Source organism: Odocoileus virginianus, unplaced genomic scaffold, assembly GCF_023699985.2.
Source record: "Odocoileus virginianus isolate 20LAN1187 ecotype Illinois unplaced genomic scaffold, Ovbor_1.2 Unplaced_Contig_2, whole genome shotgun sequence".
Lineage (NCBI taxonomy): Eukaryota > Metazoa > Chordata > Mammalia > Artiodactyla > Cervidae > Odocoileus > Odocoileus virginianus.
In genome coordinates, this window is record NW_027224319.1 from 381,902 (window position 1) to 408,593 (window position 26,692).

The 26,692-nt window shown below is 59.9% G+C and overlaps 1 protein-coding gene across 6 annotated transcripts in view; it reads right to left on the bottom strand.

Moving 5' to 3' along the window:
- Positions 1 to 1,103: 1,103 nt before the first annotated feature.
- The window catches only part of IFT122 (intraflagellar transport 122), a 66,047-nt gene continuing 40,458 nt past the window's right edge, over positions 1,104 to 26,692 (bottom strand). For 3 of the 6 annotated variants that reach the window (XM_020872537.2, XM_020872540.2, XM_020872538.2), the window contains 14 exons: positions 24,550 to 24,603; positions 21,618 to 21,779; positions 17,301 to 17,467; positions 14,067 to 14,238; positions 12,612 to 12,714; positions 10,606 to 10,746; positions 9,503 to 9,597; positions 6,983 to 7,083; positions 4,993 to 5,158; positions 3,938 to 4,049; positions 3,334 to 3,459; positions 2,419 to 2,498; positions 2,024 to 2,188; positions 1,104 to 1,537 (listed from right to left, as the gene is read on the bottom strand). In XM_020872537.2, the coding sequence (XP_020728196.2) occupies positions 1,448 to 1,537; positions 2,024 to 2,188; positions 2,419 to 2,498; positions 3,334 to 3,459; positions 3,938 to 4,049; positions 4,993 to 5,158; positions 6,983 to 7,083; positions 9,503 to 9,597; positions 10,606 to 10,746; positions 12,612 to 12,714; positions 14,067 to 14,238; positions 17,301 to 17,467; positions 21,618 to 21,779; positions 24,550 to 24,603 (1,734 nt within the window). In that variant the 3' untranslated portion in view covers positions 1,104 to 1,447. Of the gene's footprint in view, positions 1,538 to 2,023; positions 2,189 to 2,418; positions 2,499 to 3,333; positions 3,460 to 3,937; positions 4,050 to 4,992; positions 5,159 to 6,982; positions 7,084 to 9,502; positions 9,598 to 10,605; positions 10,747 to 12,611; positions 12,715 to 14,066; positions 14,239 to 17,300; positions 17,468 to 21,617; positions 21,780 to 24,549; positions 24,604 to 26,692 lie in introns of those variants that run through there. The other 3 variants (XM_070463406.1, XM_070463405.1, XM_070463407.1) reach the window with 2 other exon arrangements.

Genomic DNA, 26,692 nt, shown 5'->3' on the forward strand with positions numbered 1-26,692 from the left:
CTCAAGCAACGTGCTAATGGAAATCCTAACACATTAATAAATGTTTAGCGCGCGAGAGAGCATGCATGATCGTAAGTAATTAAGACGCTCAACGGAGGAGTTCTGTTGGCACAACTGTCTGGCTCCATCTCTTTCTTTTCCCCCGTCACCTCCTGAGAGCGCGGCAGAGGGCGGCAGGGGGAAGGGCCGGGGTCCAGCCCTGGACTCACCCCTGGGGGGCCCCCACCCCGCAGCTGCTCCCCTCTCAAGTGTCTTCATCCCTCCCTTTGGAGGGGACCTTTGCCCTGCTTGGCCTGCTTCATGGACGCCCTGCAAAGGATCAGTATCTAATCAGCAGAGTGGTTTTCCACACCTTCCCTGGCAGCCCAGTCCCCTTCCTCCTGCATAAAGCCCTGGACTGCTCGCTGCCTTCTCGGATGGGAGCGGGGAGGAGGGTGAAGGCAGCAGCCTCGGGGAAGGAAGGACGGACCCCAGCACCCCCACCCGCCAGCCCCTAGGGCTGCAGAATGGGAAGTCACCCGCCCTCCATCACAGAGCTGAGAACCGAGCCAGCATATGAAACGGGGCTGGCACAGAAAAAGGTCCCCAATAAATGTCAGCTCCCCTCCCCAGCTTCCCATCTGCCCTCGAGCTGCCAAATCGGACGCTTTGCTGACGCTCAGGGGATGGGCCCTTCCTGGAACCTTACGCAGGACCCACCTGCTCCGGGCGCTGCAGGAAGGGGCAAGCTCAGGTCATGTGGAGGACCTGGGGGCAGCTGGGGATGGGGCGGGGAGGGGCCTGGTCCCAGTGGGAAGTAGAGGGTGGACTCCACAGCCCCCGGGAGCAGCCTTGTTAGCCACCTTCTCTACAGCCAGGTATCTCATCTTCTCCTTGAGATGGAGCCCCTTTCCGCCAAAATAAATAAATAAATAAATACACATATATTTTTTAAAAACCTGTTCCCCTACCATTCCCATATTGCCATTTTGATTAGATTATATTTTAAGAGCACACAAACGTAATGTTCCTCTCGGATCAAATTAGAAAAAAAACAGGTGCACTTTTGCATAAGGAAATTAAGTTGCAGACAATATGAAGATTTGCTAAAATGCAGACACTGATGAAAATAAGTAGCCCTTTTATTTGCAATTATTGAGGCAATCTGTTCGCAAACTACATGTGAATGGTCTGACAGATCCGTGGACTCCGGCAGACTGCCGCGAACAACGCAGAGCCATTCTGAAAGGAACAGATTTTTTTTTTTCTCTCTCTCTTAGAAAATATATATTCGTTCTCTTCTCCATTTCCTGGTGCTATTCACAAGACACGAAATGCCATAAATAGGGAGGTTCGTGGTTACACAAGGCCTCTCCCGAAGATACACACGGGGCAGAAGACACTTTCTGAGTTTAACTCTTCCTTCGATGGCCTGGCTTAGCAGGGGTGGCAGTTCTCAGGGGGCTGGTCAGGGGCTGGGGTCGTCCGCACGCCTCCGGCAGTAGGGGCAGCAGGTGTGCTGAAGCAGCAGCAGCTCGTAGTCCTCCGAGTGGAACATCTGAGGAGAGATGGCCGTGACCCTGCAACCCTGAGCGCTCAGCAGCCCCAAGCCGGGCAGGGACCACCGCCCTGCTAAGGGCAGGCAGCCGGGCAGTGAGTCGGGGCCAGAAACACTGAGTCCCGGCCACCCTTGTCTGAGGCTCCAGAGGGGAGCTGGGGAAGGTCTGAGGCCCCTTCTACCCAAAATGCAGTTAAAAGGCGCATCACACTGGCCGGCCCTCCTAGACGAAGGACAGGTACAAGGAGCACAAGGTCAGGGGGCAAATCCACAGCAGACAGTCCAGGGATGCATGTGAAGCTGGGGAGGTGGCTAAGGATGGCCAAACCCCTCCTCCAGCCCGGGGGCCCTGGCCTTGGCCATTGAGGGACACGCGTGCCCCCCCCCCCGACGCCCGGCCTCCCTACAGGGACTGTCCGGGAAGCGCAGCAGCAGCTGGAGGGAAGGACCGGGGAGCACGCGCGTGGCCAGCACTGGGCCGGGTACCTGGAAGCAGGAGGGGCACATGGTGATGGCGGCGTCGGGCAGCAGGGAGCGGAAGTACTGCCACCGCAGGGGCGGCGGCCAGCGCTTGATGAGGACATCCCGCCGGCTCATGGAGCGCAGCACGGAGCGGTTCACCACCACGGGCACGAACTCCGAGCCACCTTGCTGCAGGCCAGGCGGGGAGAGCCGACAGGGCCTCGCTCAGCCAGCGGGGGGACCCCCGAGCCCTCCCCTGCTGGTCCGGTCCCTCGGGAGAACCCAGCTGGCCGTCTCCGTGACCGGGAGCCCGCCTCCCTCCCCTGGGGGCCCCCGGGGGAGGGTGTGGAGGAGAGGGACCTGAGCCAGGCCTGGAGTGGGGGGGGTCTCAGCAGCCCGTCATTCACGGGTGCCCGCACCTCAAAGCTCAGCTTGGCCGTGAAGGGGTCGTCGTCCCCCACGGAGTCCATGCTCTCATCCAGCCTCAGGGTCTGGGCATCTGGGGGGCGCTGGTCAAGGACAGGGCCTGAGGCCGAGGGAGAGCTCCCCCCTCCACCCAACGCATTGAGACTCACGGGGCCGGTGGCTCCCTTTGGGCCTGTGTGGGACCCTCCCCATGGCTCAGGGAAGGATGGCAAGGTGTGCAAGAGGCTTTCCCCATGGAGGAGAGGCCTGCTCACACGGAGCCCGGCACACAGATGGGGGAGGCAGCGAGGGGCTCTGAAGGCTTCTGCTGAAGCCCCACAAGACCTGGCACGGCCCACGGAGGCTGCTGAGATGCAGCGTGGGAACCAAGGCCTGCGGGCTGTGGGAGCTGGAGCAGGTATGACAAGCTGGGCGGGAAGCCACAGCCCCTAGCACGGCCGGTGGCTCCTGCAGTGTCTCCCCACAGCTATTGGGCAGCCTCGCAGACCCTCTTCGCAGAGCAGGGTGAGCGTGCCTGGGGATCCCGGGGCCGGCCAGCCTGGGCCGGAGGCGCCCAGGCCCCCACCCCCCAGGGAAGGGAGACTGCGGGTGCCAGGTCAGGGTGGGCCATGCCCCACAACAGCCATACCCCCAGCCTTGTGGGCGGGCGCGGGCGCGTGGACACGGTTCCTGCCTCCCGTCCTCCCTGCCTCTGCAGCAGCTCGGCACCCTGGCCAGTGCCAGCTCTGGCCCCGAGCCTACCGCCATAGGGGTCTCTCCAGCACACAGAGTGGCCTGGCCTGACCTCGCCTCCCTGGCCCAGCAACCCCGTAAGGCCCCCTTGCCTCCAGGCCAGCACCCAGCGGACACACACACACACACACACACACACACACACACACACGGGGTCCGGCTGGCACCCAGGATACTGTTGCTCGTGATCTCTTGCCATTTGCTCTCCCGCTTGAGTCTTGGTGCCTCTAGGTCAATGAGGGAGACGGCTTCTTCGTCCGTGATCCCCTCCTCCAGGTAGAATTCAACCAGGTGCAGCACCTCTGCAGACACAGGCAAGGGGGGGCTGGGAGGTGGGGAGGGGGTCCCAGAGCTCCTTCCCGCCCAGCACAGGCCTCGCTGAAAGCTGGCAGGGCGGCAGGGGAAAGCAGGCGTGTGTGTGCAAGGGGCCTCGACCCCTCCGCCATCGCCCTAGTACCTGGACAGACGCCTCTCCGGGGGAAGAGGAGAGGCCTCTGCCCAGCTCCTGGAAAGGGGCCTCTGATCCCCGTCGACGTGGAAGGAGCTGGGCCTGAGAGCTACGTCAGCTGCCTGGATCAAGGGCCCCTCTTCCCAGGGAATTTCATCAGGCAGAGCAGCGCTCCAGGCTCTGAGGGGTCTGGGCAGCACTGGCCCTGCCTCTGGGAACCGTGAGTGACCCTATGTGTTGGGGTGGGAGGGTCTCACTGTCCCCAGTTTCCAAATGAGGACACAGGCCGCGCCGTCTGCAGCCCAGCCGCCCCGCCTGCCTGCCGTGCTCACCATAGGAAGAGGCGGAGAAGACGAAGGGCTGGCGGCAGTTGATGCAGACGTTGCCCAGGTTGTTGAGCAGCGGGTTGTTGGTGGAACAGCGGTAACACAGAGGTACCAGCTCCTGCAGGACAGAGCACGGCCGCTGAGGGCCCCACGGGGGTGCGGGCATGGCCCCGCCTCCTGGCCTGGACTCTGGCTCCCGCCTCCTGGGGCCTGGAGGCCGAGGGGAGAGGCCACCCGGGCGGGCGCGGCAGGGGCACAGTGTGCAGGCCCTGCCCGGTGACGAGGCAGGGTAAGTAAGGGCCTACGGAGACCACAGAGGCCCTGCCCGCTGGGGCCCACTGCCCAGGACACCCCCTGCCCAGGCAGGGCTCAGCAGTGGCGGCTCTTCCGGCAGGAATGACAACGGCCACAGCCACCATCTACCAGCCAGTCACTGTGCTCCACGGGCTGTGCCAAGCACGTGACCCACTTCAGTCTCATTCCTCCTCACAGCCTTCTGCAGGAAAGCTGTTACATGCATCCCCATTTGATAGATGTGGAGACTGAGGCTCAGGAAGACTGAGACACAGCTAGGGAAGGGGGGAGCTGGGATATGAGCTTAGATCTGTCTGACACCAAGTCTCTGCTCTGAGCTTGAAGGAGGGGGCTGTGGAGGAGACAGCGGCTGGTTGGGTTGGGGGAAGGGAGGCTGGGGCACAGATGGAACTGCAGACACTCGGGGTGGATCTGCGGGTGAGTAATAACCTGCTTCCAGAAGAGGGGGCCTAGACCAGGGGCTCCTAGGATGAGGCCCAGGCGGAGACACTGGGCCCTGGGGCTGAGGCAGAGCAGACGTGGAGCCCCAGGACGGCTGGGAAGCAGGCGGGCAGGGCTGTGGGGCTCAGGAGGCTGTGATGAACAGAGGCGGCAGGGAGGGAAGGGCAGAAGGAGCTGGCACAAGAGGGCTCAGGAGGGGGGGGTGGTGCAGAGCCCCAGGAGCGCGGCAGCCATCTCTCAGTGAAGCCCAGGCCGGGCGCAGAGGTGTCAGGAGAGGCCCCCTGCCCGGGGGCCAGGGCCTTCACCTCACTGTCATGGAAGGGCTTGGAGCGGATGGTCAGGCTGCCCAGCTCGATGGACTTCTGGAATCGGGCGGGGATCTGCAGGCCCTGCAGCTTGTCGTAGGCGTGCCGGGCCAGCTTGTAGGCGCCCAGGGCCTTGCTCTGTTTGGCCAGGGTGAATAGCGTGTTCCTGCCGATGACGAGGTTAAGGACGACAGAGGCCACAGCAGGCCCGAGCGCTGGCACTGCCCACCTCTGGAGCGAGCCCCAAGCTGGAACGCAGCTTGTGCGCGTGCCAGGAGGGCACGGGAAGGAGCCTGAGGACTGCTTTGCTCATCTGTGGGAGGTAAGTGGATTTCTCGGATATCAAGGCCCAGAGATTTTTCCAGAGCTCAAGGCAGCGTCGTCTGCATTAATATTTTAACCTTGCTTAGGTTTTCTGGGCCTGCTGATGGCTCATCTTGGACCCTGGCTGGGCCAAAACGGCTATCCCTGCCTTACCCGGCCTGCCAGCCAGCCCCTAGATTGCCTGGCACTAAGTGCCGTCCACTCCAGCCCCGCCAGGAGGAGCCTGGTCGCCAGTGCAGAACGCTCTTCTGCCTGTGCGTCACCGTGGCCATGGCGGGCTTGGGGCCTGCCTCCCGGCAGGGCCCTTCTCAGAGCTCCTGGTCCGGGGCTGACGGGCTTCCATGCTCCACCTCAGGTCACCTCAAGTGCTGGCTGTGCCCAGGCTGGCCTGCCTTTCTCCCCCCACTGACCCTGAGTGCCTTTCCCTGCTGCCCCCTGCCGAGCCTCAGCTAAGCGAGGCCGGTGCCCCAAGCCTCCTCTGAGCTGCCCTCCCGGACGTTCCTGCTGCCCACGCCCTGCCCCGACCTGTGGCCCCTCTAACAGTCCTCACGAGGAGCTTCCCTGTCTGCACTTCCCCGTCCTCCCCGGAGTCGGGGACCGTGTCAGGAGCCATTTCCATGTCCCCCGTGGACCTAAGGGTGGAGCTCAGGGCAGGTTCGGTCAGACTCTGCTGACTTGAACAAGCAACTTGCTGCAGGCACTGCACGCAGGGTCCAAGGCCCCGTGATGGGGGCAGCTTCCCCCGAACTGTAAAGGATGGGCCTGAACCCCTTCAGAGAGGCTGCTTCTCACCAACTGGCAGCTGAGCCCTTTCCTCGGAGGGCCTGTGATTCACAGGAAGAAGGCAGGGCGGGGGCTCGGCAGAGGCTGAGAGACAGTGACATCCCCTCCTTCAGAAGGGGACAGGGGCTTCTTGTAACTTCTGTCCCTCTCAGGACCTTCGGGATTATGGGTTATGTCCTTGCAGTCTCTGGCAGCACAGGCCCTCAGGCTCCTCCGCGGCCCTCACCGGCAGCCAGAGGAGGGCAGGCTGGCTCCCAGGCAGACCCTGAGGCTGCTGCCCCGAGCCCGGCTCCCAGGCAGGGGGCTTCAGCTCCTCCCTTCCCCCACGTCACTTCCCTCCAGCCCCTTCTGTGTGCAGGGCGCTCTCCTGGAACATCTACTCAGGCTTTCCCTGGTTACCTCAGTCTATGGGACAGACGTCGCCTCCTCCAGGCAGCCTTCCCTGACTTTGGCCCCAGCCTTCACCCTTGGACACAGTACCCATCCCACTGAACGAGGCCCTGACACTGCTACTGGCTGCACGCCGGGGACGCAGCAGGTGCTCATCCACCTGGGCTGAACAAAGCTCTGCCCCCCGCCAGGTCCCCAGCTCAGAGGCCTGGCGCTTCCTACATTCCAGTCACACGCTCCTCTGGGGGTCACGGGAGGTCGGCACAGTGTGCTGGCCGGAGACCCTCTACCGGGCCCAGAGAGCCCTGAAAACTACCCCTCCCTTGGCTTTGGCCTCGGCCTCCCCAGTAGCGGCCTTCAGGGCTCCCTCCCTCCTCCCGTCCCCGAGGGCTGCTGCCAGAGAGAGAGGGGAGCCTCTGGCAGCAGAATGCTCTGGAAGAACCCCTGGGGCCATCAGACAGGAGGGGCGGGCAGAGGGCGGTGCGAAGGATACACTTTGGAGATACCCAGGGGCGTGTCCTTGGTCAGGCTGTGAAGCAGGAACCTGGAGATGTTGAAGAGCGTCTCAGGAAGGTGGAAGCTAAACGGCTCCTCCTGCCGCGAGGGAAGCACACAGAACCGCATTTCTCAGCAGAGCCACTGCTGGGCCGGGTGAGAGGCTGACGCCGGTAACTCGGAGCGACTTCAACAGAAGAGCGATCGCCCAGGGGGCACCTACCATGTGTGCGTGGGAGCCTGTGGCCACGCTTGCGTGATACCCAGCCCAAACCGGTGAGGGAAGCACCTTTACCCTCACTGCAGTGAGAGCAAAACCGAGGCCCCCAGACTCCATCTGCGCACGACACCCGCTAGAAAGGTGTAGAGCTGGATTCAAACCCACTGAAAGTGTTTCTCTGAAGCTCATTGCCTCTGGGGTGGCTAACGCTTCCTTCTCCCTGAGCTCAAGTTGTTGACAATTAGCTCTAAAAGGGGAGACCTTTAGGCAATTTGAGACGTGACCTCCATACAAGCATCTCCTTAAACGGAGACACTTAACCCTCTGCAGCCTGAGAGCGCAGGCCTCCTCTCTGCCGTCCAGCGGCAGTCTGACAGTGACGCCCACAGACATGCCAGGCATGGGCTCCCTGCCACATGCCCCTGCCCCCGCGCCTGGCACAGGCCCTCCCGTCAGACAGGGGCTCAGCACTCGCGAGTTGAATGCACAGGTCTTCTGTAGTGAGGCCGCCAGAAGCTGCACACATAGCCCGCAGGGGATGTTCCATGAGGAGAGGTCTATAAGAGGTTAAGAGACCCCTGTCTTGAAGGGCTCTGAAACGCTGTTTCAGATGACAAGGTGAAAGCAGGCCAGCTCCCCCTGCCAGCGAGCACTCAATGGTGGTAGACTGACATTCCTCAAGGGCCCTGCTGGGCCGCCTCAGCGCTGAGCCCCCAGGACTCGGGCCCTAACTGGTCTCGGTCCGCAAGGGCTCGCTTTACGCCAGTCCTCTGGTCCAGAGCCCAGCCTTCTCTCCTTAGTTCTCACTTAAATTTCTACAGCCTTCGTCAGTTCCCAGAAAACCTGCGCTTGCATCCTCTCCTGGGTGAGAGCCAGGGAGAGGCCTGCCTCTGGTTTTACCACATGAGGTGTGGAAGCTCAGAAGTATCCCAGGGAGAGGAGAGGGGGGGCTCCCCTGGGAAAGGAGCCATCGCCTCCAAACCGGAGCTGCTCCCCTGGGCCTGACACCAAACCACGAGACGCAGCCCACCCCTGCTGGGAGTGCCCTCCTTCTCCCGCTCTTCACCTGCCCCTGTCTTATCATCTCCCACCTCCAGGCTTGGGGGCCACCTCCTCCAGGAAGTCTTCTTAGTCCTCTAAGCACGTCCTTTGAGGGAACTAAAACACAGCTGCTTGTTTCTAGGCCGATGGAGGCTGGCAAGAGGTCTCCGCATGGGCCCCACTCACCCAGGGCCCCCCTTCCAAGTGCTCCCGTGTCGACTCATTGGATCCTCACCGCCAAGTAAGCACATGACCCTCATCTTGCAGAGCTGGGAGCTGAAGCGCAGAGGGGAGTACACGACCCGCCCAAGGTCACATGGCAGAGATGGGGCATGAGGCCAGCGGTCTGCCTTCTTTAAATCAGTGGGCGGGGGTGGGGGGTGGGGGCTGCTAAGAGCACAGGCTCCAAGTCAGGCTGCTGTCTGGGTTCAAGTCCTGGCTCTCCTACTTACTAGCTGTGAGATCTCTCTGTCCAGCACCTCAGTTTCTTCATCTGTGAAATGGGATGGCAGTATGGATCTCACAGCATGGTCGAAAGGCTGATACAACGAAGCCCTCGGCACACTGCCTGGTGTGCAGTAAGTGCTCAGTAAAGGTCGTCTAGTGTTATTACCTTCTGACTTCTCAGCACGGGGTACACTCACACTGCTGAGTGACTGAGGATAAGCAAACGAGGAAGCTGAGGACAGCCTGTCACCTGTTCCTACCGTCAGGAGGCAGATTTAAAACAGCTTAAACAAGGGATTCTGGAGTAACTGAGAAGAGCTGTTTGGGTCTCTGGAGATCAAACCAACCCTCTCCTCTATAAAGAAGGAAACTGAGGGTCAGAGACGGGAAATGAATTTCTCAAGGTCACACAGACAGTCAGTGGCAGGGCCAGGGAGAGACCTCGGGCCTCTGGTTAGAGCTGGACCTTCACCTGACTGGAAGACAGGGGCCCCTGGAACGTCCCCCACTGGTCATTTAGAGAGACAGCCCTCTGAGTGGTGAAGCCAGAGTCCGCCTGAGTCATCCAAACCTGAATCAAGAGGACCAGAAGGCCCCCTCCAGCTCCGGCTGGCTGGTTCTGAAGCCCACATACTGCACGTCAAACAAGCGGAAAATCAAAGTTCCAACCTGTCTCCCCAGGGAGACCAGACTTCTCCGCAGGTCGTCACGCCCTGTGGGTGGGTTTCTGCTCCACGCAGAGGGCTGCTGCTCTGTGAGACGTGCCCAGGCCCCCCGCCGCCCCGTGCCCGGCGCCCCTGCCCACCTTACCACGTATCGCTGGATGGCATGGTAGCCGTGGTACAGCTCGGCCAGGTGCTGGAAGTGGTGGAACTTGCCGAGCATCACCTCCTTCTGGGCAGGGTCTGTGGGGAGTGGGGAGAGGGCGTGTCAGCCTGGGCCAGTTTTGCCGACACCGGGCCCGCCGCCTGAGCCATGGCGATGGAGAAGGTGCTCTGCTGTCCCGAGGCAGCGGAAGTCCTGGCGGGCCAAGCCCACCGAGGCAGGACGTCTCCCAGGGTCACTCCCTGGGGGAGGGCCGGCGTGGGAGAGGCTGATCACCAGCACCCAGACGGGCCAGGGCCCCCTGGCGGGCAGGGTGGGCACACGTCAGGAGCATTCACGCTCACCTCACACCTCTTCCCTCCCCATCCTTCCTCCTCGAAGCCCACGCCCCTGGCCAGAACAGGAAGCGCCCCCTCACACCAGGGCTCGATGGTTTTCTAATTATACCCCCGGCTCTAGGCGGTCATGCGGGAAGCAGAGCGGGTCACCCCTGCTCCACAGATGGGGGGCAGCGCTGGGGGAGGACTGTGCCTTGTCACGAGTCCCCTGGCGGCTCCCATGCCAGCGTTCCCCCCGCGCCCACAGGCGCGCCTCGGCCAGGGGAACAGCATCTCCCTGCCCCGTCCGCTTCCAGAAGGCCCGCGGCGCACCATGCGAAGTCTCGTGAAGGAAATCAACATTGAAACTACCCTTCCACCTGGGACGAGTGAGGATCCGGAGTGTGCTCCTGCAAAGTGATCTCTTCTTCACCTTTTCATTTAATTCCATTTTTTTTTAAAAAAGCCAGTGCCCAGCCAGCTCCAGTTATGGGCTCCCAGGTAGCCGGAGAGAAACATGTTCTGAATTAGCAACGCAGGCCCAGACCTCCCAACTGTAACCCTGGGATTGCCCTCATACCATCCTGAAGCTGACGGGCAAACTGGGAAGAGATGACACGTGAGATTATGCTGCTGCAAGACAGGGTTATGGACAATACACCCAATAAACAAGCCCAGGGCTTTAATTAAAGCCTCCCAGCTCTTCCGATGTTTATCTTGGTGCCAGAGAGGGGCCAGGGAAAACAAGGGGCCCAGCTGATGTTTGCTTACCTTGAGCTATATCGAGGCACTGCATGGAGAGCATCCAGTAATAATAGGCAGCGTCATTAAACCTGCTCTCGACCACAGCGTTGTGCGTGAGCTGCTCCAGCACCCGGACCGCCTCGCCCTGCCGCCCAGCCTTGTGGAACGCTGCACGGGCACAAGAGCACGCCCCGTGCGGGGGAGTTGGTGGGGGAAGCTCTGCGGGGCTCGCAGGGTGTGGCAGGGGTGGGGGGTGCTGCAGAAGTAGGACACTCATCGGAGCAGCTGCAGCCCCATGTTGCTGGGATGCGCCTTTCAGGCCGAAGGCTATAAATAACCGAGGCTACATCCTGAAAAAGTACAGTGAGACATATACTCCTTTGGGGGGCTGGGAAAAGGCAACCCACTTTGAGAAGGCATGGGAGACAGAGAGGGCTGAGGGCCACGCCGCAGGGCAAAGTCTGAGGGTGGAAGCGCCGCTCGCCGCGTGCCCTGCCCCATCCCAGGACAAAGCTTGGCCACTCCCCAGGTGACACAGTGAGGGGCTCAGGGCTTTTGTTGCCAGTTCCCTCGCTGCATCATCACAACAGACCTACAGACTTTGAGACATGGGCTCATGAGGTGGAGGTAAGCTGGCACCCCCAAGGTCACAGAACCGAGCCCGACGCAAGCCCTTGGTTGGTCTTCAACTGAGGGCTTTTGGATGACCACCTTGGAAAATCTGGCTTGTCCTAGCAGCCAAACATTTGTAAAAACCAGCAACAAATTTCTCAACCATTCTTCCATCCACTTCACAGAAATTTCTAGACTCCCAACTATGTGGCCAGAGCCTCGGGGCGTTGGGGGCGCCTGGGGAGGCACTCCTAGCTATGACACTTGCCCACACGTGGGTGCTGGGATAATCCAAGCCCCCTGCGGTAGGGAAGAAAGAGGTCTGGCCTCTGTTCCATTCTCATCTCCAATCTCTTGTCTGAGTACCAAGTTACTATGGCGATGGATTCTTGGACGGGTAGACACAGACAGATGGGTAGGTTGACGTGTTTTGCCCAAACATGCACATACTTCAGCACCTGGGTGCTCTGGAAGCGCTAAAGCCGTGGAGAACACGCTGTCCTGCCACGGGGCCTTTCGGCTGAGGAGCTCCGCGGGGAGACACCCCCAAATATGTGCAGAAGTGGCCACTATTCCCACAGAGAAGTGCAAACGGGATGCTATGGAAGATGACATGCCCAGCTGCAATCGGAGCCCCGCCCAGAGAGGCAGCAAACCCGAGTCGGGAGAACCAGGCTCCCAGAGAGGCAGACCCTGGTCTGATGCTGGCTCTCCCGTTTGGGGCTTTGGGACTTTTCAGGACACCATCAGCCTCTGCGCCTCTGCAGCGCTGCAGGCGAGATGTAGGCTTGTGTGGTTAAGCGCCCCATCAGTGCCTGGCACAAAGAAGGCCGTCATATTTAAAACTACTAGCAGTTAAAGCTCTAGATATCCTTTCGCTCCTGTGTGCAGCTGTTTTCCCAGTGGGTGCACTGCGGAGCAATCTCCCTGAGCCAGAGATAGAACCCAAGTTTCTCTTCTGGGCGAGGAAAAGTGGCAGGTGAGACTGTGCCACTCACAGTACGGGAGGTCTCTTGTTCCATCCTTGCCCCCCACTGCACCCTGCCTCAAACTCCCTCTGTGCCACCTCTTTGCTGTGGGACTTCAGACAAATCCTCTACCTCCTCCAACCTGTTTTCTCATCTATAAAATGGTACCTACACCACAGGGCCGCTGTGAGGATAACATGGGATGACACAGCGGCGCACACGGGGCTTTGCTCAGAGGCGACGGGACCTGCCGAAGCTCCTGGGGCTCGAGAGCATCCCACTGGAAGCCCGTCTCCTTCCCATGGCCCCACGGTCTCCACCACCCGGCCCATCACACCCGCAGGAGGGAGCTGTCACTCAAGGCCATAGTGGGAGGGCCGGGCGGCTCCGGACGCGGGTGTGGCCAGCGCTTTCTCCTGCCCCTTCTGCGCGGTGCCAGGCTGTGCCGCCTACCTTTCTGGGCTTCCTCAAAACGATCGTTCTCTGCGAGCCACTGAGCATAGGGCACGTAGATGTCATCCTTAAACTCGGGGTGCTTCTCACCCAAGGCGAAGGCCTAGGGGAAGGAGTGAATGCAGTTTTCAGAACCCGGCCCCTGCCGCCCCCATGAAAGCACAGCGCTTGGCTAAATCCATTAGGGATGTCATATTTTGCCGGCCTGACAACTCAGATTGGGGGAGTGCCTCTCCCCACCACCACCACCCCCAGAAATGCAAAAACAAATCAGCTCTTTGAAAACAAAAGGCAATTAACAGCAATATGCAAGCGACTGGATTCAATAACAACACAGTCTGTTTCTGGACCACAGAAGCGGCACAGAATCGGAAACATTTTATTTTGAGGCTTTGCGTGGGCTCCCGTAGCGCAGCAAACAGATTTCTTTTAATTGCAGGCGACACCTAAGGAAACAGAATTGACATTATCATCACTGCTGCTTATTAGCTGTCAGAGATGACTGTGGACGTGGTGCTGTGTGGCACCCGCTGTCTGCTTCGTCTGAGCCCCGGATCCACCTGTCGGGCCAGGAGAACCGGAAATGAGTCACGGGGGCCAGGATGTGGTGATGGGGAGAAAGCCTGCCTGATGCACTCATTTCTGCTGCTTGGGAGAGCTGACAAACGCCTCTTGAGAAGCCATGACTGCCTCTGTCTTCGGCCCCACCCTTTCTCATCAGTGACCTCGTCACCTCAGCGAATGGAGCCACTGAGGGGAGACGAGGGTCAGACGGCTCTTACCAGCAAAGCCTCGCAATGGCCCTGCAACCAGACCTCAGCGGGTGGGTGGAGCGGGTGGGGACTGTGGGCCCAGCTCTGAGCCCCCTGCAGATGGATTTCAATCCAGGGCCCAGGAAGCCAGGGAGCTGGAGGCTGGGAGTCAACCACAGAGGGGGAGTACGGCGGCGGCGCCCCCTGCAGCCGCTCCCCTGCTGGCCTGGCTAATTCTCACCAGCCCTTAGGACACAGGAGTCGGCGGAGAGGGCGAAGCCCCCGCAGTGGCTCTGGCAGCCTGTACCTGGAAAGTATGGCTGGCATTTTCTGCCACAATTTGGCAGAGAAACGCCACCGAGCAGGGTTTAAATGTCACAGAGGTGTGGCCTCCGTGTCAGCGACGCGTCAGCCAGGACCAACGGCAGGCAGTGGGGGCTGTCATGTTAACTCTGGCGTCCCTCACGTGTATCAGAGCCAGCAGGCCGTGAGAGTTTCCTGAATGAGCGAATGAGTGAAAGCAGAAAGCGAGCGCGGAGAGGCACTCCGTTCTGGAGTGTTCTCCAGAACGCTCGGGGTTCAGAGAACTCGTGGGCAGGTCTCCTGACCTTTAGGTCAGCACTCATGTCAAGGGCAGCAGCTCTCCGTACGAACTGCCCCCAGGCCCTGGGTCCCAGGGCTCAGGGAGGGCCCTGGCGCTCACCTCGTCCCAGCGCTGGGTCTCCACATGCAGCTGAACCAAGGACTTGAGGTCGCCAATCTTCAGGTAGGTCTCCGCGGCATAGCCAGGGTTATCCAGCTTCTTGAAGAAGTGAGCACACAGCAGCAGCGGCTCCCGCTCGGCCTTGTCCAGCTTGCGGGCAATCTCGATGAGCCTGGAGCCGCAAGAGTGCAGGGAGGAGGTGGGCTCTGGGGAGGCAGCCAGTGGGGGGAAGCCCCATGGCATCTGGGTCTCCCCGAGGGTGGCTCTGCGCCCATCATGCAGACGGCCACCCCCACCCCCAGGCTCAGTATGGTGCCTTGGTCCCTGGCGCTTGATGCAAGGTTATTCATTGAGGGAGTACTTCACCCAGAAAGGCCGCCTGGTGAAGGACACCGTATCCCCCACTTCATGCGCCTTTCCCAGGAGTGACATCCCTGTCCAGCAAGCTCTGGGGGTAGCAGGCAATGTCTGCCGCTCACCTACGCGCATCAGCTCAGCGCCATGAGCCTTCCCACGTGTGATCTCACTGGATCGTCTCTGCCCTCGGGGGGTGGTACTGTTATTTCCATTTCACAGATGAGGACACCAGAGGCCAGGGTGGAAGGTGGGGCCACCCAACCACGCCTCTGCAGCCGGGAAGTGGCCGAGTGCCCTCTCCAGCACCATTAGAGGAATTCTCGAAGGGGAGCAGGGGCGGGGGTGGGAGCAGCCTTCAGGGACCGGACCGCTAGAGGAAGGGCCAGGGCGCTAATGCTCTGAGTTCTGGAGGAGAGCCTCCGGGATCTGCGCCTCTTCTCCTGGCCACAGTGCTGACCGGGCCAGGGCGGGGGTGGGGGGTGCCATGTGACCACCAGCTCACCCGGCCCCGCCACAGCTCACGGGCACATGGGGCCGCGTGGAGAGCACTTCTTCCCTCGGGAGAGGCCGGGCTTTGGAGCCAAAGTGGCTCTCCCGGGGGAGAGGGGTTCTATCTACCCAGCTCGTTCCTTGAGAGAAAGGATGGGGAAGCAGCTGTTAAAAGAGACATCTCAGAAATCGGCAAGCTCAGGGAGGCCTGTCAATCGCACTGAGAAGAATAATGGCTCTAAAAATACCACTTCTCAGCAGAGACAGGACGCATTTTTAGGGAAAGCTGGTACAGGCAACGCCTTGGGAGCCCCCACCCCCGCCCTCCCCCCGTTAAACCTAATGTCCCCAGAGAAACGACAGAGCGTGCTTGATGTCTCTTCTGAAGGAGCTGAGTATCCCCGGGGTAACAAGATACATATCAGCTGCAAATGACGGTGACGTGAAAAACTAGAGTGAGTGGGGGCCCTAAACCTGCCTGGCTCTCTCCTGTCCCATCCCTTTTCATGAAGACAAAAACCTAGTGGGGGCAGGGGGTGGTATAGGCGAAATCTGCACCTCTATCTCCAAGAAACGCTACTCTGGGACAAGAGGACGATGGGGCAGTGGGTCACCCCCCCAGGGCCCTCTGTGAGGGACCACACCAGCCACGTAACTTAGTCGTCGACCAGCCCCTCTCCCTCCTGGGTCCCAGGCCACTACGGCCCAAGGACCACAGAGTGGTTTCCAGGGCAACCGAAAGCCTTCAGGGCACAGGGCAAGCCGACCCCAGGAGCCGCTCCCGCACCTCTTCCGCCAGCTGCGGCAGCCTGCACGCGTGTACACGTGCACAGACACACACACACACACACACACACACACACGTGTTAGCACGAAGCCCACTCCTGACGGTGGGAGGAGAGAGGCCGCCCCATCCAAAAAGGGTCCCAAGACTGAGTCCATCCTCCGTCTGGCAGCTCCACCCGAAGCCCGCGCTTCAGTTCTCTGCCTCTGTCTATGGCATCGCCGACTGCCCAGCCAGAGCTGAGAGTCCAACTCCAGCTGCCCAGTCGGCCCCGCCCTGACGCCACCACCTCGGTTCCTGCCGGTTCAGCTCTCCCATGTCTTTCTCGTTCCCTCCACCGCCCCATGGCCGCCCCCGGCCCACTGCGCTGGACGCCTACCTGGTCTCCCTTCCTCCATTTTTCCCTCCATCCTACACCTTTGGTGGGAGCACGGCCCCAACCCAGGGTCCTACCCACCTACTGACAAGTCTAAACACCTCAGTTTGGCCCCCGAGGCCATGAGACCAGCCCGGAAGCCCCTGCTGCTGCCAGCGTCCTCCCCGTCCCTCTCCTGGACCAGCATCCTCCCCGTCCCTCTCCTGGACCAGCGTCCTCCCGTCCCTCTCCTGGACCAGCGTCCTCCCCGTCCCTCTCCTGGACCAGCGTCCTCCCCGTCCCTCTCCTGGACCAGCGTCCTCCCGTCCCTCTCCTGGACCAGCGTCCTCCCGTCCCTCTCCTGGACCAGCGTCCTCCCGTCCCTCTCCTGGACCAGCGTCCTCCCCGTCCCTCTCCTGGACCAGCGTCCTCCCCGTCCCTCTCCTGGACCAGCGTCCTCCCCGTCCCTCTCCTGGACCAGCGTCCTCCCCGTCCCTCTCCTGGGCCAGCGTCTTCCCCGTCCCTCTCCTGGACCAGCGTCCTCCCGTCCCTCTCCTGGACCAGCGTCCTCCCCGTCCCTCTCCTGGACCAGCGTCCTCCCCGTCCCTCTCCTGGACCAGCATCCAAAGGCAGCCGGCCTGTCCTGTCTGTGCTGTCCCTCCCCCTGCACATCCTCCCCTTCCTGCGCCTCCACCACTTGAAAAACTGTCAAAGGCCCTTCAGGCGAAGACCGCCCCCTGGGAGAAGACAGCCCCGGCTCCCCCCAGGAGAATGCACGTCTCCTTCCCCGAGGTGCCTGGCATTGCTCCTGTTCCTTTCAGCACCAACCATCATACAGGCTACGGGCACTGCTCCACGACTGCCTGGCTGTCTGGCCCTGCGCGATCACTCGGTGCCTGAACCTCGGTTTCCTCATCTGAAGGGGGGCATGCAGACACTGACCCTGAGGGTGTCGGGGGAACCACATGCCCGCAAGCAGCTGCAGAGCCACTCAGGCGGGGCTCAGGGAATGGCATCCCCAAAGCCTGGTGGCTCCCCCCTCACCCTCCACCACCCCTTCCCCCGGGCCTTGCTGAGCAGCTCAAAGGCAGCGACTGCTGTATCTTCATCTCTCCCAAATCGAGTCACTGTCACCTATGATCAGATACTTAGAGAAACACTATGTTTTCCCTTGTCAGTCATAACCGAGCACTGAGGACGTGACACGCCGCCACCCACATGCCTCTCAGAGCCAAGGCTGGAAACCTACATGTCAACCCAGCCGTGGTCGCCGCTGATCTCAATGGCCTTGCGGTGCTCGCCCGCCGAGATGTACATCTCCACGGCGGCTTTGGGCTCGTTGATGTTTCGAGCCCAGTCGGCCTGTTTGGTGATTAGCATCTTTGTTTCTTTGGGGTCTTCAGATCCAAGGAAATCCTGAGGAAGCACAACAAACAAAAACACTCCGGATTAGGACTTCCTGCTGCCAGCATGACGGCAGAGCTGCCGGAGGCTGCAGCGAGGGGGTGGCGGCCGGCAGCCAGGACGCCGGCGCGGGCCAGGCCCCGCGGGGCCGACGGGGGGACGGCCGGGGGCCGCCCCACAGGTGCTCCGGGTGGGGGCCAGGGCAGTGTCAAGGACGGCGGCCCTCGATGCTTCCTGCCTGTCCCGCTAACGGCCGCATGTCCTTCAGCTGGACAGTGCTTTCCGGACTCGGGGGATCACCGTGCAGACTCCACGGTGCAGGAGGCTCGCGGTCAAGGTGCTGTTTCTCCTTCACGCAGAGTTTGATGTACCTGTGACTTTACACAATTTCAGATACTCAGACCCAGTGGACCCTTTACCCAGAGAGTAAGGACGAGCCCCCTCCCCCCCCAACGCCTCAGAGTGAGGCTGAGGGTCCCCTGAACGCAGACGGGATGCCTTCCAGAGTTCCCGGAGGGCCCCTCAGCCGCCGCCGCACTGCAGGATGTCTGTTTCCTGACTCTGTTCACCTTCTGCCGCCCGAACTCGGGGCATGCTCCCCTCGGCTCTGCCCTGGCTGTTTGCCTGGTAAGGAGCACAAGGGATTCTGGTGAACCACTTCTCAACCGAATGCTCAGAAACCAGGCCTGGGTTCGGGTCTGCGGGGGTGGGGACAACAGGAGGCCACGGGGATCTGAGGCAGAGGGAAGGGGCTTGCAGAGACCCCGTGAAGGAGAGAGAGTCCAGGGGACCTGGGGGGCTCGGGGCCTGTGTTCCTTCGACCACAACAGGCCTCTGAGGGGCCAGGCCCAGCTTCCCTGGGTTTGGCCTGAGGATTCACGAGAAACAGCCTCAGAAGAGCACCTCTTCTCAGGATGTGGTTACCCAAAGTACCTGCGTGGGGGCCGCCAGAGTGGAGGCAGCTTTGGTGCTGACAATTTTAAAGGTGGGGCTTGTCACAAAGGGAAATTGAGAGAGCTTAAGAGCACAGTCCCACGTGCCTCCTCAGCAGCGGTTTGTCTCGGGAATAAAGTGCCCTGCGGAGTCTGCGCTGTGCGGAGCTCACAAAGCCTGAGAAAGCACGCCTTTCCCCTGATTAGCACTCACTTGTCAGGAAAGTACAGTCAATGTACGCTGAAAACCCACTCGAACAATTAGCGTTCTCTTTTCTTTTTCCATTTGCTTTCAGGGTAATTGGGTAGCCTCTAAAATAACACATTAGATGGGCGAAAGACGAGCGATTCTTCTAAGGGGAGGACGGAGCGTCACGACCCTGATGCTGAGGCGCCAATAGCAGACAACTCGCTGCAGCTCGGGAGGGGAAGGGGCTGGGATGGTGGCCGCAGGTGCCGGAGATGCCTGGTTTGGGCCTTAAGGACACGGCCTTTACTCTCAGTAGCTACAGCGCTGACCCTTCATGCCAAAGCAAAGCCGGAAGCTCTGCTGACCTGGTTGGTTAAAGGAGGTGAGCGGCTGGAGAAAACAGGCATCATGAGAGAACAGAAATGTCCTTCAGAGTGAGGGCTCATGGACTGTGGTGTATCTGTGATGAGAAGGGCCAGAAGCCAAGGGCGAGCCAGGAGCTTGGCTGGTCGGTGAGGAGCCCAGCCAGGGACACAACTCACAGGCTTCGTGATGGAGCCTGCCCCAGCCCCTCAGCCTGGCTCCAGAAGCTCTGACCTAATTGAAGTTGAGTCTAAATGGTTCCTCTAACAAGATGGCTTTCCAAAGGTTCTTTGGTTCCATGGCGCTGATTTACACGTTATCTGGGGCTGTGGCAAAGGCTTTGTCCTGGAGTGGACAGAAAGAGGCTGTGCTGAGTGATGAATGAGACTAAACAGTGTTCTCATGCTCAGTGATTTTGATAAGGACATGCTACATGAGAGTTAAGAGCATTATAATTCCCTTTATCACCATATAAACATGTCACTTACCCGGAAAGCATACAATTTATTTGTACGTGGGAATGTAATTTAAAAATTTTCTGAAAACCAGATTGAATCTTGGGAAGCAATTTTCAAGTAAACAAAAACATACCACGTTAATAAGCACTGTATCCCACCCCGCCAGCCCCCAACATAATGTGTATGTACACATTTTCTCAAATTCAGACTATGGGTGGGGAGGGGGGCTGAAATGGAACCAACCTACTTGGATCCTACTTGGAATTTTACCAAAGACTGAGACCAAAAACAACGCCCAGCGTATTTACCTTCGTGGAGAAGCAGACCAGATGGACTGTGTAAATGGCTGCCTTTCTGGGTGGGAGACCGTGGGCCCATGTAGCCCGCCGGAAGTGTGATGGGGGTGCCCCCGTGCAGGGGCAGGGCGGGGTGGGCAGCGGGCAACCACGCCGTGGTCCCGCCTGGCCTCGCTCCTTCTTCCAACCTTGTTGAGCTGAGCTGGGTGAGGTCGCCCTCCGAGAAGGAGATGGAGGCTGAGCAGAGTGAAGCGCCTTCCCCAGCTCACCCACAGGGAGGCCGGGCCTCACGCCCGCTCCCTGGACTGCAGTGCAAGGCACTGTCTCCGACGCCGCGGCTGCCCACCGGGGCTTCTCAAGGATTCCGGGAGGGGCGGCTGGCCCAGAAGAACCACCACGACCAGCCGATCCCAATGCCCACATTGTAGCCTCAGGGATTCGCTCCTTTACTTCCAGGTTCTATCCTTGCTTTAAATGTTATTATCCCCAGAAAGAGACATGCTGAGTTAGGTGTTCTCAGTGTGAGCGTGTTGTTACATTGTGTGTGTGTGTGTGTGTGTGTGTGTGTGTGCGTGCGCGTGCATGCGTGTGTGCGTGCGTGCTGGGGTCTGGAGGGAGCGGAGGGTACAAGAGTTGAAGAGGGCAAAATGGAGGCAGTCGAAGCAGCCAGACCTGAGGGATGGAATGAAGGAATCACCAAGGAAGAGACGGGCTGGGGCCCGGTGCTGAGGACCTGCAAGTCGGGGGCTGCGTCACAGCGACCCAGGTACCGCTGTTCGCCCGGGGCCTCACAGAGGCGCCAAAGAAGAGCGCGCAGCTGTCCTCAAGAACAGAAGCACAGGCGGACGGCGCAGAGGCTTTCCGTCTTGACCTTGCCAGATAATTACCATGAACAGCCTCTAACTGCTTGTGGCTGATGGCTCACTGAACATTCTGAGGCCATAAGGTTACCGGCAGACAGGGTAACAAGGGTACCTTCATGCTGAAGCTGAAGCTCCAACACTTTGGCCACCAGATGCGAAAAGCTGACTCTCTGGGAAAGACCCTGATGCTGGGAAAGGCAGGAGGAGAAGACTCTGATGCTACAAGGCAGGAGGAGAAGGGGGCGACAGAGGATGAGATGGTTGGATGGCAGCACTGACTCAACAGACTGACCAAGCTCCGGGAGATGGTGAAGGACAGGGAAGCCTGGCATGCTGCAAGTCCGTGGGGTCACAAAGAGTCAGACACGACTGAGCGACCGAACAAGAAACCGTGGCAGGCAGACCTGGCTGCCCCAGGCGCCCACCGTCCTTCCACCTGCGCTCGGCCCACCCGCAGGTATCCTGGGTGCCGCGGGGGGCTCATTCCCACACAAGTCTTCAGGAGCTGCTCCGGAAGACCTGGCATGCCTTGAAAGGCCCAGGCCTGGAGATGAGGCTTACCAGGGCCTCCACGTGCAGAGGACGTCAGCCCTCCACCCCACACGGGCGACGGGGGTGGTGGGCTCGCACGTGGGCAGGGCCTCCATCGTGGCACCTCTGACATCCTGCACGAAGCCCGGCGCTAACAGTACCCGGCACTCAGGAGGCCTTGGCCGGAGGGAACCACGCGGGCCCCCGTGACAACAGCAGAGTCGGCTCAGGCCTGAGGACACGGACACTCAGCGGCTTCTGACAGAGGCTGGAGGGAACTCGTGGGAGACAGAACCCCCAACCCTTACCAAGGGGACGCCGCTGGTTAGGACGCACCGTCCACCGGCTCTGGACCGCCACACTCTGCCCCTTGTGACGTCAGCCTACAAGGCCGGCGGTGGGCCAGATCTGCCCAGTGGCTGCCGACGGTCCCCCTGCTGACCAACCTGCCCACGCCCTCTCCGAGGCCGCGGCCACGGTCCGTCCCACGCCGCGTCTGGGAAGACAGCCTGGAGGCGGCGGCGGTTACCTTGGCGTACTCGAACATGCGCAGGTCTGTGTACATGTCGAGCGCGAGGTTCTCGTGCCCGCTCCTCTTGTACAGTTTGGCGGCCTCGTGGAACTTCCCCTGGTAGGAAAACACATCTGCCAGAAACAGGTCATTGTTGGTCTCTCCCCGCTTCTTCCGCTCCTGGAAAAATTAGAAGCACAGGAAATGGTCTCCGCAGCCGTGGCAGGAAGCACCCTTCACAAAGGTTCGCCGTGGCTATTTCCAGTTAAGCCCCTGGGCCTTCCTACTGGAACCTATGCTTGGCTCCTGGGCTACTGTGTCTCTCACCTCGGTTTCTGGTGGGAATGCCTGACAACAAAAGCAGATTTTTTTTTCCCCCCCAAATGAAGGAAGATCAAAAGAGATGCAAAGTTGTTTGTTTAATGGAAATTCCTCACAGCGGCTTCCTTAAATACCCTTCCAAGGAAATGACTGCATGGTTAGGATGGGGTGTCCTGCCCACTCCTGGGGACCCCCAAGCTCCAAGAAATCCCAAACTCCCAGGCCTGGTTTGGCTGGGCTGTGACTCATGATCATGGTGGACAGGGAGAGAAATTTTAGCATTTCCTCCTGAGAAAAAGAATAGCAACATAGGATAATGAGTCTTACATCCCTTTCACTGCAGAGAAGGTGAGCGACGCTTGGGTGCTGAGCACCCACTAGACGTCGGGTACCCCTCAGCCAGGGTCACGCTGCCGGAAGCCCAGCCTCGGGAGAGGGGCAAGCAGGACAACACGGGGCTGGGATTGGACTTCGTCTGACTCCAGATGCTCTTTGCTCTACATAATCCTGCCTTCGGAGACCAGTGACCGTCCCCAAGGACACACCTGTCGAGTGCCTGCCCCGTGCTGCACGCGTAATCGATGTGTACATGATCACACACACGCAGAGGCGCAGCAGCTGAGGCTGATGAGCGAGTGGGGCCCTCCTCCCGCCGTGGTAGGGGACAGCCATTAGTCTGAAGCTCCTGCTATTTGTAAACACTTGGTGGCTCCCAATCTCCCATCCCCGGCAGTTTCCCTTTGCTTGTTTTCTAGCAAGTGCACCGCAGAGGAGGAATACGAGACGCTGAATCAAACTTCTAGACAAGCTGGTGAAAGTTACAACAGCTGGAGGCAACAAGCTTCCCCACTGACAGAAAAGAATTTATAAAAACCAAAAGGAAAACAAACCCAAACTATACATAGTTTACACTAGTCAGCCAAATAAGCCGACTCCTAACAGTAGGAAATAAATTAAAATCTCGCAGTGAGATAAAGAAATAGGTTTTGCAGGGTGTGGAATTTAGGCCAAATCCGTTGCAGGCCCCAGAACCTCACTAGGATCAGAGCAAATGATTCTGCAGGCTTAGCGAGTAAGAATCGCATGGACAGACTCTCCCACCTACTCTCAGCCCAGCGGCAGCTCACTGACCCAAGAGGTGCCCAGTAAGGAACCCGGGTTCTTTGAATAATGGCGAATGCCTAGAAGCAAGCCACTGAGGCCTCCAAGCAAACAAAACAGATCCTCGCTCAAAGGCCCTTTGCTCTTTTCTTCCCAGAGGTAGTTCTTCCAACTTTACTCTGCCCAGCTCAGCACACGTTGGAAGACACTGCACATGTGATCTCAGGAAGACGTGATAAACGGCCAGACTTGGTCCTCACAGAGCCCAGTTACTTTTGCACACAGAAAAATTATGCACTGTGGCCTCGTCTAAGATGCCTAGATCCAGACCGTTGACCTACAAACGCGGCCCCTGCTAGTCATAAGCAGTCCTGGCCACCATGGGTAGACGCCTCTGAACACTCCCTGCTCCATGCAGGTAGGGATGGCACAGAAGACATGCTGGAGGAGGGCGGGGGTCTGCGGGGCAAGCTCCGGGAGCAGCTTCTTAGAAGGAGACACGGCCCCGACTAGAGACCGCAGGGGCCCTGGAAGGCGGAACAGGCTTGAATTCCAACCTGGCCTTCTGCCTTGGGGACGCAGACACAGCCTCTCTGAGCCTTAGTTTTATTTCTCAAATAGGGATACGCAGAGCAGCTGCCTCGTGAAGCTGTTGTGAGGCTGTAAAATTGTGTACACGTGGCTCACGCGTGCGGCAGGGAGCAGGCACTCGACAAACGGCAGCGATCACCAGGCCGGGTCGGCTGTGAGCTCTGCAGGCCTCTCCTCCACAGGGCTCTCTGCCCATGGGGCGCGGCATGCAGCCTGGCCCGCGACAGGGGTTTATGACGCTGAACTGAGCCAGAGGGACGAGACATTTGCTGAATTCCTCGCAGCTTCCATATGTGAATTCAAATGTATCTCACATTCCCAGAGCCTCACAATAAATCTGTTCTGAAGCAGAAATACGTACACCTTTTCACAGACAGACCGCATGAAGAGACACCGGGATGGAGAGCAGTCTCCCATCCCCCAGCAAATGGTGCAGGTGGAGCCAGCCTCCTGGGGCCCCCACCGCCCCCAGGGTGGCCGATGAGGAGGGCAGGCTATGGGGAGGGCTCAGTGTTCCGGGGATGCAGCCCTCCTCCCCAGGGCCTGTCCCGGGGGTGGGCACAGACCACGTGCATTTGGGAAATGCCGCCTCCACGGACACGTGTAGAGCCCTGGAGAGGGTGGTAACGAGCTAACAGGCACCGCGAGCATGGAATCCAGCTCCCGAGAACCTGTTTAATCAACCTGCGAGGTCGGTCTCGTCCCATTTCCCAGGGAAGAAACCTGAGCTCAGACAGATGAGGCGCCCACCTGGCTCACCCAGCTCCCAAGGGACAGTCTGGACTCCCGGGTCCCATGTGCCGGCCCCCTCCGCGTGGCGCCCTGCCCTCCCCCGGACACCCGTGGCCTCCTGCCACATGTCCTCCAGGCGCCCACCCGCAAATCCCTGACGGCACGTGTGCGCTGCCCTGAGAAGGAAGAACACTTCATCCTTTACCTCAATGCTGCTGATGAGCTCTAAATAACGGAGGTCTTGTACTCTGGTGAAGGCCTACAGGGGAAGAAATGAAAATCAGCTGCCTTCTGGGCTTCAAAAGTGGGTGATTGGTTGGGGGCGGGAAGTCGAGCTTTAGAAAGTGAGCCAGTAAAAGGGGGGTGGGGGAAGAAGCGAGCACTGATTAATCACCCTGCGTTTGGGAGGGTTCTGCCACTCAGAGGTGGGGCTTTCTCCACGGGATTAGTCCACACAAAGGATGCATCACTCGCTTTGGGATTAGGTCCACAAAACCTGGATGGTGCAGTTGGCAGTGGGGCTGGCTTGGGGGATTCTCTATGCACAAGGGAGGACCAGGCACACAGAGCCTCTGAGGCAGCGATATGGGGGGGGGGGGGGGCAGGGACCGACCGAGGAGAGACCACACGTCCACCCTAGTGACTGGGACGGAGCGCGGGAGACAGCCGTGCCTTCCGCAGGGCACAAACACAGGGCGGCACTGAGGGAGGGGACGGGGGCAGAGCTGAGAAACAGACACGGCTTCTGGAAGGAAGGGGGAGGCAGGCAATGAATAACTCCTCGTCCCTGGAAGCAAACTCTTACGTAAACCTGACAGGTGCAGCTTGCCGTGGACTCGCTGTAAAGCCAGAGATTTCAACCCATGGGCTACCAGAACACTCTAGGCAGCCTTCTGCAGGAGAATGGCTGTTTGCTAAGCCTCTCTTGCGGCCTTCAGATCCCGCAAGGGCGGGAATGGAGCACAGCCCACCCATCAGGAGGCTCTTCATGGGCTTTTGCTGCCAGCATCCTCCCAGGCGTGCTCCTCTGTAGCATCCCGTGGGAAATGGGCTGACACATGCCTGCAGGAGGCAGCAGATCCAGGAGCCTTAGAACCACTACCCCGGCCAACCGCTCTCTTTGCTTAGCTGCATGACACCCTCCATTCTAAAAGGCCGGGGAAGTGGGCAGGTCATCCGGCCTCCAGCTGCCTCACGGATGACCACAGAGTGACTTCATCTTTTCATCCTGCAGGGCCAGGCGTCCTGTCAAGGGCTGGAGACCCAGAGACCGCTACGACCTGGCCTGTGCTCCCTTCTGCAATTCCGGGGCCCGTATTCTAAAAGGGGAGGCAGGCAGGTGAAAGACACCATGAAGCCTGCCTGAGCCAAGAGCCATACACTTGCAAACTGGACGCCCTGGAGAACGCAGACTTACTGACTGGCAACCGGCAGTGGCGGGAGGCAGGACTCAGCAAAGCACTGAGGGGCAGGAAGCTGACAGATGGTACCGCTGGAGAGGGGTCCCCTGAAGGGGTCAGGCAGGCATCACGTGAGCAAAGGGATGGATGGCTCAAAACACCCATCTCCACGCAGGCTCTCACAAGCCACCGTCCAGATCCGGGCTTCCGGAAGCAAGGTGACAGGAAAGTCCGGCCAAGCGGCAGACAGGAAAGAAGGAGCCCTCAGGGTCTCAGTCCTGGCTGTGGGCCCTGAACCTGCCCTGGCCCCACCTCCAGGCTGCCAACAGCTTTCTCCAGACGGGGGCAAGGTAGCAGGTCCTCTCTGCGGGCCGCCTAGGTCTGCTCTGCTAGGATTCCAGGACTTGCCACCGTGAGAAACCTGTCTCCCAGTTCCTTCAGCCCTGACACATTCTGCAGAGTCAGGGGTGCCCTGGTCGGAGCGGTCAGAGTCACAAGCCCCCGGGATAACCTCAGGCAGGGGGAGGTGTGGGAACAGGGCTCTCCTGAGGCCGCCAGCCGGCAGGCCAGGCAGCTCTCCTGCGCCACCTAGTGGAGGCGCTGGCCTATCACTGGGACCCACCCCGCACCCTCCAGCACCTGGGAGTCTTTGCAAAGCAGCAAATCGCAGCCTGGCGGTTCGGAATCTGGCTAAAATGGTCAAGTTCCAGAGTAGGGTTAAAATTCTGTGGGCTCTATTCTCAGGGAGGGTTTGGGGGATACAACATGGGGAGGGAGGAATCTCAGCTGAGTTCTTGTCCAATCAAACATCTGCTGAGCTCCTAACGGTCTGAGGTACTGTGCTAAGTGGGCTTCCCAGGTGGCTCAGGGGTAAAGAATCCACCTGCCAATGCAGGAAATGCGGGTTCAAGGGGGTTCGACTCCTGGGTCAGGAAGATCACTTGGAGA